We start from the raw sequence: 14,793 nt of genomic DNA on the forward strand, positions 1-14,793 counted from the left end.
GTTACAATGGCACTGAAAAAAGTGACTTATGACCGTTTTTCACAGTTACAACCGTTGCAGCCTCCCCATAATCGTGTGAACAAAATTCAGATGCTTGGCAACTGAATTTTCATACTTATGACCGTTGCTGTGTCCCAAGGTCATGTGATCACCTTTTGCGACATTCTCACAAGCAAAGTCAGTGGGGAAGCTTCACTTAACAACCCCGTTACTATCATATCAATTGCAGTGATTCACTTAACAAGCGTGGCAAGAAAAGTCGTAAAATGGGGCAAAGCTCACATAACAAATGTCTCACTTAACAACAGAAATTTTGGGCTCCATTGTGATCGTACTTCTATAGTTCTAATGCAGAATATTCAATTCTGGTTTTGTTCAGGTTCAAAGTATTTCCTTTCCTGGTTTCCCCTTCAGCCACAAAACCATCCTCACAAACATCTGATCACGTTTTCATACATTTGTCTCCTTCCCAGCTGGCTTCTGACAAAGCCAATGGGGGAACCAAATTTGCTTAATGACTGTATGATTCACTTAACATTTCATATCTCCTAACAGATACATTCAGGAACCCACTTGTCTTACTACCGTGTTTCCCTGAAAATAAGACCCTGTCTTATATATATTTTTTGAACCCTGAAATAAGTGCTTGGCCTTATTTCCATGCGCTCAAAAGCCCGATTGGGCTTATTATCAGGGGATGTCTTATTTTGTGGGAAACAGGGTATACTTTCTTTTCCTTATATAATCTAGTTTTCTGCAGGTTTCCCTCTACTGCTCACCCTGTTGTACACATTTTCCTTTCAATATACAAAAGCCATGCAGACTTTTCCATTGTGAACTGCACCACGCATTTCTGAAAAATACAAAGTAAAGGCACACCAATGTGCTTCTGGTCCGGGAGGCAAGACTTCAGCACATCTGCATTTTTTTAAAAAAAATCTGACTTGAACGCATTCCTCTCCCATATCCAGTATTGCCTACATCTTTCTATCCAAGTCACTTTTACATTATGTTTGCTTGGCTTCCTTGTTGGAGAAAGAACAGCAAAATTCTAGTATTCAAGCCTCCTTCAAAACTTCAGTAACACAGCTACAATATGGTGAGGTGAGTTAGTCTGCTCATGTGATGGAATGCGCACCTGGAGGGACAGTGAGGGAGAGTTTTGGCAACAAAGAGTTTTCGCAGGAAGGATGAAGAGAGTGTGTATCCCTGAGTTGGATAAGGAAAGGGGGAAGAGGTTCAGGTACTGTGGGGGTCCTTGGTGCTCTCTGAGCTTTGTTGTTTTCTTGAAGACATTTCATTACCTGACTAGGTAACATCATCATGTTATCATCATCATCATCATCATCATCATCATCATCATCATCATCATCATCATCATGTTACCTAGTTGGGTAGTAAAATGTTTGCAAGAAAGCAACCAATGTTAGTGAGCACCAAGGACCCCCACAATTCAACCCTGAGCTATAAATAATCTCCTCTAGCCACACCCTAAAATCTCTTAGGCTATGTCTAGTAGGTTAAAAGGTTATCGCTTTAGTTTGGCAAGATTCTATCCATTAGGCATAACCAAATAAAGGATCAGACTCAACTGAATTTTGCTGTCTCCTCTCTAGGTATTGGGCCTGGCAACTCTTCCACTATAGAAATCAGCTTGCCACTTGGTAAGCCTCTGAATCATAGAACATAGGGCTGGAAGAGACCTTGGAGGCAGGAGACCATATCATCCTGCACAAATGATTATCCAATCTTTTCCTGAAAACTTCCAATGATGAAGAACACATGATTCTAGGACAGTGATGAGGACATCACTCTCCTAGAATCATGTGTTCTTCATCGTTTTGTCATTGCGTGCCGAAAGTGTGTGTGCGGGTGCGTGCAAGAGTGCGCACGTGTGCCTGAACCCATAATGCAATGCGTGTGTGACACCCCCATACCCCTCCCGCATGTGCATATGTCCCCCTCCGCTCCCCCTACACCCCCACATATGGGCACATGACCCGCCCTGCCCCGTTGTGGGCCTAGCAGGCCTCCCTGCAGCCTCCTGGGACCAAAAATGGGCTGCAAGGGAGGGGCGTGCTCCTGCCCCATGTTCCCCCTGCCCCCTGCACATGCGCACGTGACACCCCCCATACATGTGCACATGACTCCCCTCCCCGGGCATGCACACGCATCTCCCATATGTGTCCTTCCCCCCACACATGCACGGCAGAGAACCAAAAATCAGCTGGCTGGCGGGAGGCGCAAGCGCATGCGGGGTAGAGCTGAGCTGGGTGATGGCTCGCGTGCCCACAGAGAGGGCTTTGTGCTATAGGTTCACCATCACGGTTCTAGGAGGCCAGATGTTCCATTGATTCATTGTAACAGAATAACAGAATTGAGAAGGGACCTAAAAGGTCTTCTAGCCAAACCCCCTGCTCTAGCAGGAAATCCTATACCATTCCAGACAAGTGGCTATCCAGTCTCTTCTTGAAAGTCCCCAGTGATGGCGCACCCACAACTTCTGAAGGCTAGTCGTTGCACTGATTAATCGTTTTCACTGTCAGGAAAATTCTCCTTAGTTCTAGGTTGCTTCTGTCCTTGATTAGACATTCTAAGAATGAATCATGTCATTCTTAGATGTGTATCAGATATTATAGCTGTGTAAGTGTAGGAAAAATGATTTGGGCCAATGTGAAAGATGAATTTGAGCTGAGGGGTATGTATTGCCATGGTTGCTTCTTAGGAGGCTTGCTTCATAGAGAATTGCAAGTGTTTACCTATCCTGCCGATGTTTCGTGGCCAAGGCTCTGTGAAGTTCCTCAATGACTCGACTAGGAGGTAAAGGTAGGTGGACAGCAGCCAGGTGAGGGGATCCAGTTGGCGTCGTATGCTGCCCTCTGAGGTGGGGATCGGAGACTTTCGGTCCTGAGGACTGGAAGGGAACAGCTTGTCCTGAGTGTTGGGAGGAGCCAACAATTACGTAATTTTTCAAGATAGTGGATGGGGGAGATTTCAAGGCTGTCTCATCGGCTTCACTTCCTGCAGCTGGAAAGAAAATCAGAAAAGGTCATTCGTGGTGGGATGCAAATGGCAGGTTTCCATTCATTCTGCACAGGGAAAAGGCATCTCTGCTGCTGCTCTTAACTGACTCTTTCCAAAGGGCAAATCTCAGAAATTCCTTTGTCCTCATTCTCTATTGGGAGGGCATTTTTTTTTTTAAAGGCAAGAGGGCGGCTGCAAGTCCAGAGTTGCAGGAGGGAGGGGTTATTTCCCTGAAGGTAAAGAGACACCAGAGCTTGGAATCTCTGGTGGGCAGGAAGAAGCAAGTTAAGACCCTCCCTAGCAATTCACATAGTAACATCATCTCCTTTTAACAACCCCATAATCCCTTGTGAGGTGGAGTCTGGGCAACTGAATGGAGCAGCAGAGTGTTTACTGGCCAGATGCCTTTCCTGTCACCAATGCGGAGTTTTGTTCGGCAGATATATTCTCATTGTGCCCAGAGAGAGAAATATCTGCCTCTACCTAGGATCGAACTCACAGCCTCCTGATTGTGAGGTGAGCGCTCCACCTCTAGGCCACCGCACCACTCTGGCAATTCACAGAGTATATTTATAATTATTGCAGAGAATTGCTTTAGTCTGGCAAGATTTCTATTTGTAGGTGAATAACAATAAAGGAACTACTCAGAAGTCACTCCCCGTGTCGTTCTTGGTTCTTTGGGCCTGACAGCAATTATGCAAAGGCCCACTCCTTTCTTTGTACATTTCACATGTGATGCATGCAAAAAAGCGGGGAGGGACTTCAGTCCTATGATTGCAGCTGCCTTCTTGCCTTTCTTTTAAAATCTCCTCTAGATACTTCTGTCCCCAAGGAACTATAGCTGACCAACTGACCACAGGAATAACTTTTCATCAAATCTTTGTAATGCAGGTAGCCAAACCATCCTCTGTTTGCAGGTGCTTCTCCCAGCATCTGCAATACTAGAGAAGGGAAAATTTTCATTTGCTCTTGGAAATGAAGACTCTGTATTGTATCATGAAACAAATTTGAGGGGGTTGCTTTGCTCAAGCCTTCACTGTAGTTAAATCTCCAACAGAGATCTGTGCAGCCTCACTTTGTGAATTTTTGCTGTTATTTACTTTGGAGGTATATTGGCATAACCCCGATATCATTTCTAAAATATGCACCGTGATGGATGTCTTCATAAATATGGATTCTGATTGAACGTAGAGGGCTACGTATTACCATATGAGTGAAATCGAAAGCATTTCATGTATGCTAGAGCTTCAGGCTTAGGGCTTATTAAGTAGTCTATTTCACAGGATATTTAATTCAATACCCCGTAAAACCAGCCTGGGGGGAAAAAAAGCAGTATGTTTCTGTTTGAGGTGCAAGGAGATGAAAAATTGTAGATTTCTGCTAGCTACTTCTGGATACCAGTGAGACATGAAGTTTAAATGGAGAACTTCAGAGGCAACCCTATGATGTCTTCTCAGATAACTCTTACTTTTTACTGAGATTTATGAATGGGGCTTTGAAAAGCTGGATAGGAAGAGTACGGAGTTCTTTAAACTTTGGTGTTGGAGAAGACTTCTAAGAGTGCCATGGATGGCCAAGAAAACAAAACAACGGACGATCAGAAAATCAACCCAGAATTCTCACTTGAGACACAAATGGACAGGCTCAAATTATCTTACTTCAGACACATTGTGCAAAGACCCAGCTTTCTGGAAAAGGTTCAAATACTGGAAAAAAGGCTCTAAAGATGGAAAGAAAGAGAAGAAGACAATCAGCAGCATGGTGGACAGAGTCAGTTGTATTGGCAATAGGTGTTTGAAGATGTTCTTAGGGTCTAGTTTAAAGATAACGCTAAGGAAAGCAAATAGCTTTTGGAAAGTAGAATTAAAAGCAGTAAATCTAGTTGCCTAGGTATATTCTTCCCCATTGTAGTTTTAAACTGAACAATACTCTATTTCTATTTAGCATCTGCTTCTAAATCTGTATCTATCTACATGTAGAGATCGTCCCCTTTGGCAAGGCTATACATGTATATATCAAATACTTTGGCCACCTAATGAGAAGGAAGGACTCACTGGAGAAGAGCCTAATGCTGGGAATGATTGGGGGCAAAAGAAAAAGAGGACAGCAGAGAATGAGGTGGCTGGGTGGAGTCACTGAAGCAGTAGGCGTGAGCTTAAATGGACTCCAGAGGATGGTAGAGGACAGGAAGGCCTGGAGGAACATTGTCCATGGGGTTGCAATGGGTCGGACACGACTTCGCAACTAACAACAACAATTACATGTATATAGTTATATGGCACAGCACTTAAATTCATAGTTTGAATTTAGCAATAGCACTTAGACTTCTGTACCGCTTCACAGTGCCTTTTACAGCCCTCTCTGTAATATGCTTACAGAGTCAGCATATTGGCCCCCAACAATCTGGGTCCTCATTTTACCGACCTCAGAAGGATGGAAGGCTGAGTCAATCTTGAGCTGGTGAGATTTGAACTGCTGAACTGCAGCTAGCAGTCAGCTGAAGTAGCCTGCAGTGCTGCACTCTAACCACTGCATCACCTCGGCTCTTTACAATGAGAAGTCCTGAAGTTTCCATTTGTTTTGATGCTAGGAGGTCAAAGATTAGAATTAGAATAAGCATAAGATAAGAAATAAAATAATTTCATCAGAGAAAGGTTTGGTTGGTTGGCCCGAGAGTGAGCTTGAATATATACAGCCTAGGAATTATCACAGGGTCAGAGAATCCAGTGATACTTATAATGATTTCATCCTGATAAGAAAATATATATGCTGCCCAGATATCTTCCAACTTCCCAATCCATTTCTCTTTCTCTATCAAAAACAAGTCCTCCAACTTTCCCGAGAAACAGGACAATATATAAGCATATTTTAAGATTACCTAAATTGCTTCTAGCCTACATGAAAGTTGCTATAGAGATTTTTCAGCCTCTGTCCTCCAGAAGAACAGGTCACATTAACTCAAGCTAAAAGCTCCTCTAGTTTTTTGTTTTTTGTTTTTGTCAGCATAATGATTTCTGCCTGGGATCCAGTTCTTTGTTCAGTTGAACCAACATACAAAGATAGGCATCATACTCAGATGTCAACTCTTCCATCTCCTGCAGCTTTGGTTGAACTGTGCATTTTCTGAATATGAAATCTGAATTGGGATTTAGAAGTGAATTTGGATTTGGTCATAACAGCACTTTCATATCTCATCTGTTTGGTCCTTGAAATGACTTCAGCTGTCAAATGTCACTGTATGTAATCAACCAAATGCCAGTTCTCAAACATGTCAGTTCTTAAACGTGCTCTAAGTCTAGAAAATTATTGAACTGCAGGTAGAATTGCTGTGGTAAACGATACCACCAGAACCAGCACCACTACAGACATATGAGCTATGTTCATTATAAGGTACCCTTCACACACTACATGGAAACTAGCAGTTTCTTTAAACTATGGGACTATGCTTCTCATAGGTCATCTGTGTGGTCTTCTCCCATCTTCATGACTCCATGGCTGATCAGACTTCCTTCTAATAAAAGACACAGCTCCCTTTGGCTGAATGAGACCCACCTGGTACAATCTTTGAGACTTTGGGTACAATCTTAGGTGGTGGAACCGGAAGTGAGGAAGGAGGGTTAGGGACCTGGGCTGTGTTCCTTTCCATCTGTTTCTGGGGGGACTCGATGGATCCCAAAAGTAGTAAGGCTTGTGGGGTCTCTTCAGAGGTTGGCAGGCTGGCATTTTCCCGTTCATCTGTGGATGCTGATGTCTTCTTGGCTGAAGGGAGACAGGATCAGAGGCAATGGGACATGAAATACACCATAACAACAGCACAAGGGGAAAGGCAAGAAAGAGAGAGAAGGAAATATAGGTGTGGTGGTATAGCACGCAACAAAGAACTCATTGTGTCCACCTGTGTGGCCAACAGACCATTCCAGGAACCAGGCAACCCGGATTGTAGATAAAAATGATCCATAGCTTCACCACACAACTCTCTTTTAAGGAAAAGGGTAGAGCTGAGGAGACTTTATTTACAACACAAAATATCTCAATTTTCTTCCACCCTCCTCTCTTCTGGAAAATGTGTTCAAACACTTTTTTTAAAAAAATTTGATTTATATGCCACCCTTCTCCGGAGACTCAGGGCGGCTTACAATGCGTTAAGCAATAGCCTTCATTCTTTTGTATGTTTTATACAAAGTCAGCTTATTGCCCCCACAAACTGGGTCCTCATTTCACCTACCTTAGAAAGGATGGAAGGCTGAGTCAACCTTGAGCCTGGTGAGATTCGAACTTACAGTAATTGCAGGCAGCTGGTGTTAATCACAATGCTATCAGTCTGCTGAGCCACCAGGCCCTGTTGAAGTATGTGTGGTGGGCTTTAGGGCCAACTCTACCGTTTGGAAAAAATATGGATCCCGGTGATATCAGATGTTAGGATTAGTATACTCTGTATTCATTTTACTACAGCCAGAATTGCTCCTGAGTGTAAGAGGATAACACAGTATATGCCTCAAAGGTTGAGTTCCTGAGATAAGGATGGCATTAATTAAATACAGAAATCCTATCTACCATTTTAGCTGAACTGAACCATACCCCTCCTAAACTTCTAAAATGCAGTAACTAAAATGACAATATAAAACCACAAAGGAGCCATGCTCTTAAATGCTCAAGAGATGCTGAGTAACTGCCTTTATTCAAACATGAGTGTTTGAACATTCTCCTAATATATACCAAAAAGAATGGATCTATTATCATAAGAAAAAAAAATGACACATTTTTTTTAAAAAAATAGTTTAGTTCTAATTGTAAGAACAATACAAAAGAAGAGAAAGTGTCAGGAACTGCTCTATCTAGCTGAAGGTTGCTCTTGGAGATGACAGAATTTCATTAATTTAAATAAAATTATCAAGGATTGAACAATTATATCTGAACTGAATGGTATATATATATATTTTGATTAAGACAACCTGAAATGAAATGAATTTGTATCTGAGCAAACATGGATAGGTTTGGGTTTCACAGAGGAAAAAACGAAGTCATGTTTCACTGCAATCTTTTGAAGACCAGCATACTTCACGCAGGAAGGAAGTCAGTTCAAGTCTAGTCAGTAAAAAAGCTGATGTGTGGCCAGGCAGAATTTAAGATCCCTGCAATGATTGGAGAGATGTAATATTTCTGGTGGAATTCTCAAGAGTTTCTGGGGAAAATGGAATGGAGGAGAACCATTAATATCTGTGGAGTAAAAGTAAAGGTAAAGGTTCCGCTCGCACATATGTGCTAGTCGTTCCCGACTCTAGGGGGCGGTGCTCATCTCTGTTTCAAAGCTGAAGAGGCAGCGCTCTTTGGTTGCTTTGGAAAATAGGTTGCCCCCCCCTCTCTGTGGCAGCCCCTCAAATAATGGAATACTGCCATCATCTCACCATGTTACATCTTGCTACTACTTGCTACATCTCAGCCCAATGTGTACATAGGGTCAATGTTACCAGGACAGAAATGGGGAAGGGACTACTTAGCATATTGTCTCATGTTGCTTGAAGAAAGGTGAGATATAAATCGGACTTATAAGCGAAGAATGAAACTTTGCTTGAATTTGTTTTGGATTCTATCTTGTGAAGGTATATACCCACAGCAGACAAACTTTATATACAGTTGTACAGATAGTCCTCCACTTTTGATGGCTCATTTAGTGCCTGTTTGAAGTTAAAGGTAAAGGTAAAGATTCCCCTCGCACATATGTGCTAGTCGTTCCCGACTCTAGGGGACGGTGCTCATCTCCGTTTTAAAGCTGAAGAGCCAGCGTTGTCTGAAGACATCTCCGTGGTCATGTGGCCGGCATGACTAAACGCCAAAGGCACACGGAACACTGTTACCTTCCCACCAAAGGTGGTCCCTATTTTTTCTACTGGCATTTTTTACGTGCTTTCGAACTGCTAGGTTGGCAGAAGCTGGGACAAGTAACGGGAGCTCACCCCGTTACACGGCGCTAGGGATTTGAACTGCTGAATTGCCAACCTTTCGATCGACAAGCTCAGTGTCTTAGCCACTGAGCCACTGCATCCCTTGATCTGTGGAGTATGAGGTACCTATTCTTGTGTTCCATATCTTTCTTCTCCAAGCATAAGATCTTGAAATGATTTCAATGACTGTTTTGGGGTGGAGGAATGTTGATTGTTTAGCAATTACATTTAACATTTGTAGGATCAGAGGTGGTATTCAGCTGGTTCGGACCAATTTGGGTGAAACAGTAGCAGCAACTGCGGGTGCCCCCCCTCTGCCCCGGCGTAATGCCGTCCTATTTAGCCATGTTTTCGAGGACGGGCACATGCGTGAAAGGCGTGTGCGTGAGCAAAGCACATGCGTGGAAGGCCGGAACATGCATAGAAGGCGCACGCACACATGAAGCAAGCATGTGTGCGCAATATGTGATAATATGTGAAACCCACTGCTATGTAGGACCCCGAGAACACAGTGACCAAAATGTTGGTACAAAGTAGATCAAGCCTAGAAATGACTAGAGTTATATTTTAGGAGTTGTTGTTCAGAAAAGTTGTTATCAAGGCTCTCTCTGAGGACATCAGGCATAGCTTCCCTGTATTTCTCACCTCAAAAATAACTGAATCTTTCTTGCCAGTTTTTAGCGACTGTAGTCAGTGGACTGGGGAAAAGGAGTATTAACAGTGGCACGTGGCCCTGGCATCTTAACTTATTCATTTAATCAATGAAAATGGATCTACAAGGCACATGGAAAGTGCTAATGGTGTTTTGGGTTTGCTTTGTCCTGGTCCATTAACAGAAATGTCAGAAAGGACCACTGTATGAAGAATGCACACGAATTTGGGATTAAAAACCTACTGACCCCAATAGAGTTAGTACAGAAACAAAAGAGCAGAGATCCAACAGCAACCTTAAAACAGAAATACACAACTAGGTATCCCTGCTCTACCTGATTTGGACTACAGTTCCCATTTTTCTTATCACCGCCCGCAGTGTTTGTATTTAGTCACAATTCAAATTAGAAATTTGAGTGATATCACTTTATATCTGCTCTAGCAGGTAAACATGTAAATAATGGTGCTTTTTATATTTTATATCAATGAAATGGAACAGCACAATCCTTAGAAGCTATAATATTGGGATGAGGAACCTAAAAAAATATAAGCCACCTTAAACATTAAAGAATTACAGTGGTTATATTCACTACCGGCCACCAGAAGGCAATATATATATATATATGTATGTATATATATTGAGTTTCATGGGGCTTACTCTGAAGAAAATTCACACAGGATTCTAACTGCCTTGTTTTTAAAAGAAACGATCATTTAAAATAAAAGAAATACAGTCATTTTGGTAATTCCACTTCAACCCTGACCCACAATTCCTGTTAACTTTATTCCACCAGCCATAAAAATATGCCATTGGTTGTCTAGCCACAGAATTCTAGTATCTGCAGCAGAGTATAAGCCCCAACGAATCAAATGATTGCATGATTTATGTATTATTGATATAATTGATTGTTTTATTATTGTATCTTATGATTTATCACTTTTTTGCTTGTATGTACACTGAGAGTGTATGCACCAGAGACAAATTTCTTGTGTGCCCAATCACACTTGGCCAATAAAGAATATTCTATTCTATTCTATTCTATTCTATTCTATTCTATTCTATTCTATTCTATTCTATTCTATTCTATTCTATTCTATTCTATTCTATTTCATTCCCTTCCCTTCCCTTCCCTTCCACTCCACTCCACTCCACTCCACTCCATTATTATCAAGTTGGTTTTGACACTCAATGACTATTTAGATAGAGATTCTCCAGGATGAACTATCCCCAAGTAGGCCTTTCAGAAAGTTCAGAAATATTTATATTTGTCTTCAGACTTGCTTGTGTATATGTATGAATCTATGTAAATGAGAAAGGAGCAGATGTTGATTTTCAATTGCTTGATTTTCAAATACACTTTCTGGAGTTTTAATTTTAATTCTGTATTTCTTCATGACATTTCTTGCATTCTAGTTTTTGTTTTTCATTTATTTTCTGTCTTGGAAAAATCCCATTGTGAGTGAGGGAGAGAGGTTTAAATGTTATATCTTGTAAGCCACCCAGAGTCTTTTTGAAATCAGATAGCCTTCAAAAATCTACTGAATAATCCATGATAGTTAAACTTCAGGAAATGACTTGGACTGCCCTGAACAAAATATGATAAAAATTAAAACAAAGAATTCACTATTGAAGCAATTCAGATGCTTGTTAGCTTAGCCACTAGAGGGCAGCTAATGAAGGGAACAAATGTTTTAAGGTTTTTCTTTACATTTCTTTTTATGAGAATATTGCAGAGATGTTACAAAAGCTATTTGCTACTCACCATTTTTCAAAATCCTTTCCAGTAAGATATGTGCATCGATACTCATATTTTTCCCTCATAAGATGTATAGTTTTATGAAAACTAGCTTTTGTTGCAATACACCCTGATTCACTCCAAATATGAATATTTTATGTTTAATCATGGTGTATCTACTCTGAGCATATATAAGTGTATCTACACTGGAGCAATGTGCAGTGCAAATCACATGCATTATTTGTGAAGGGAAAATATATGGCTTTGTGTGTCAAAACGCACTGCTGTTACAGACATACAGTCCAATTGTCAGTCCTTTGATACTACTTCATAAAATCACTTATTGTTCCTCTGTTTAGATGATTGCCAGTGTCGTCAGGAGCTTTTTAATCACATCTCACACAGAATTGTGTTGTCAGATTCATGTTTCCCTTTTTACAGTTCAGGTCCTTAAATTCTTTCACTGATCTCCAGTCTATTTCCATATCATGTCATCCCCGATAGCTGAATGGGGGGGGGGGGGGTTGAGGAAGAAGAAGGAAAAAGAAGAAGAAAACTGATGAAGCTTCTTCTTGGATGAAGCTTCATCCAAGAAGAAGCTTCATCAGTTTTCTTCTTGGATGAAGCTTCATCAGTTGTCTTCTTCATCCAAGAAGAAGCTTCATCAGTTTTCTCCTTGGATGAAGCTTCATCAGTTGTCTTCTTCATCTAAGAAGAAGCTCATCAGTTTTTCAGAAAGTTGATAAGTTTACCTTTTCTTTTTAAAAAAATCTTAAAAATATACAGTAGAAGTTCACACATAAAGGATCTTTCAGATCAGTGATTTGATACCATAGTCCAATCTCTTTTCCTTTCATTCTCCTTTGCTGCTTCTCTGGGTCATTGCTATAAATGCCACATCTCCAAAGTTCAGCATATTTACTTTTCTGAGAGTTATTATGACCTTATTTCATGGACCTTTTACTTGGTCCATGAAATAAGGTCCATGAAATTACTCTGGTCTCCTCTGCTGACTTTGCTTTAATTTTTTAAAAAGTCAAATTGTTCTTTATTTGACTTTAAATCAATTTCTTTCTTTTCTTTCTTTTATCATGGGCTGCTTAGGAGTAGGGACTTTAATGGCAAAACTTTACATACCCAGTAATTAAATAATTATGACACTTCTGATGATAAAAACTTATTGCCAACCCTGGTTTATTCTTCCATGCCATTCAGTGGTTGCAGACTGTCCTTTTTAATATTTATATTTATGGTTATATTTCTTAACACTACCTTAAAAAAAAAAAGCTCAACAGGATTACTGCTTTTAGGTGGCATTCAGCTGTGCGTCTTTATTAACAAACATGCCAAAATGCATTTCTAATATTGCACAATTTAAATGGAGCTGGTAGGTGGGGGGAAAAATAGCTCACAAAGGGTGTAAGCTTTTTATTGTAAGCTTTTTATTGCGGTCAGAGACCAAATTAAAATACACATAGAAAGGGAGTATATTTTACAAGTATAGATAGGTCATGAGACAGTACACCATCTACTGCCTCAGATACAAACTGTACTGTCAATACTAGTGATCCTCTGCCGTAGGGGTTACCCGTCTCTTCCCCCGTTTTTTTCCAGCCACGACTGCAGCAAATTTTTTTGCCACCTTTGAAGTTATATTGGGGTCTGTAATCCTGGAGTAGGAAATAAAGGCTGAACAGATCAGGTGAACCAGGGAATATCTGGGAAATAGGAGAAATGAATCTTGATCTTATGTCTCGGTAGTGGGGACATACAAATGTAATGTGGAACAGGGATCGACCATCACATGTACAATAGATGGATTTTACTCCCCCCAAGAGCCTATTGTCGAGGACATTCGAGGGGATCACATTAAATCGTGCCTTCATAAATGCGAGCCTATGTTTGATAGAGTGTAACGCGGAGAGATAAGGCGGAGGGTGAGGCGAGGGAATAATACCAAGGGAAAATGGTGAGCATGTTTCCGATCCGTTTGCCAGATTTAGTTGTCTATCAATGTCGTCCAGCCGTTGAAAAATCAACAATTTGGCAGCCTCAGGGCCTAAAATAAAAGCTTCAATGGGGGAAATCCCGATCTTCAAAAGTTTTGTATGGATATTATGGGCCCAGGGACTATGAAAAGGGTCCCGCCATAGGCATTGGCCTAGGTAATAGCCTGGGAGTCTGGTCCACAGGGACAACTAATAGCCAATTGCACGTTTCCACAAGATTGCAGCAAGTTCCAAACGAATTGCGACATTACTTACACAGGGAGGGATTCCCATCAAATGGCGTAGGAACTGGCTGTGGACAGACTCAAGAGAGGAGATGTTGGATTGGACCCAGAGGGGGGCGCCATAGATGAGAGCTGCTATCACCTTTGCCCTGTAGACTTTTATTGCTGAGGGAATGTGATGAGCTCCCTCAGTATGAAAAAAATGCACGAGGGCATGGGTGGAAATCTTAGCCTTATTACAGAGAGTCTTAACCTGCGCAGGCCACTTGGTATTGGATTGAAAGAGGATACCTAGATATTGAAATCTGTGGACCTGTTCCACTGGGATGCCATCAAAGTTCCAAAGATAAATTTTCCTGCTTCTTGCAAAAACCATGATTTTACTTTTAGGTGGCAAATAGCTGAAAAGAAATAACTCAGCATACATTTTTTTCATGCTGGTGGATATTTTAAAAGAAGGTTTTATGCAGCTATTGAAAGAATTATTCATCAGTCGTATAGATGGGCAGCTACACCTGAAACAGTTAATGGAGATATTTTTATACTCCTTGGTCTACCAGAAAAGGAGGGGGGGGGAATCCACATGCAGCTGAATTGCAAGTCTGACCAATCCTAAGCCATCTAGAATTCTGGCCATTCATCGCTTAATTATTGATTTTATTAGATTTTGGCACTACCCAACTCCAGATTGTTTGTGGGTGGCTCACAATATCCAACAAATAACAAAATAAAAACACAATACTGTATAAATAAACAAGATAGCATCTGACTAATCAATGAATTACACAGACAGAGCTTGATAGTTTAGCACAGGGGAGTCAAACCCGCAACGATACATTGTCGTCGTGTGACGTATTGTGACTTTCCCCCCCTTCGCTAAACCGGGGATGGGCCATGGCCAGTACGTGACACATCCGGCCCGCAAGCCACAAATTTGACACCCCTGGTTTAACATCACCTAAAACAGGAATGGCGGACAATGGGCCTTTTATGACTTGTGGACTTCAACTCCCAGAATTCCTCAGCTAGCTATGCTGGTTCAGGAATTCTGGGAGTTGAAGTCCATAAGTCATAAAGGAGCCAGCGTTCCCCATCTCTGACCTAGAAGGTCACAAATCCTAGTAGAAAATACAGGGCTGAAGATTTGTGCATAATCAGCTAGCAACTGCAAGGGGATGGCAAGTTTAATTTCCACACTGAGGTATCA

The 14,793-nt window shown here is 41.3% G+C and overlaps 1 protein-coding gene across 4 annotated transcripts in view; it reads right to left on the minus strand.

The window, feature by feature from the left end:
* PHACTR3 (phosphatase and actin regulator 3) overlaps window positions 1-14,793 on the minus strand; it is a 299,314-nt gene that overhangs the window by 131,075 nt on the left and 153,446 nt on the right. For all 4 annotated transcript variants that reach the window (XM_034433126.3, XM_034433124.3, XM_034433128.3 and 1 more), the window contains 2 exons: window positions 6,577-6,783; window positions 2,760-3,027 (listed from right to left, as the gene is read on the minus strand). In XM_034433126.3, the coding sequence (XP_034289017.1) occupies window positions 2,760-3,027; window positions 6,577-6,783 (475 nt within the window). The remainder of the gene's footprint in view (window positions 1-2,759; window positions 3,028-6,576; window positions 6,784-14,793) is intronic.

The sequence above is a fragment of the Pantherophis guttatus genome, chromosome 3 (assembly GCF_059756535.1).
Source record: "Pantherophis guttatus breed Tessera chromosome 3, ASM5975653v1, whole genome shotgun sequence".
Classification (NCBI taxonomy): Eukaryota; Metazoa; Chordata; class Lepidosauria; order Squamata; family Colubridae; genus Pantherophis; species Pantherophis guttatus.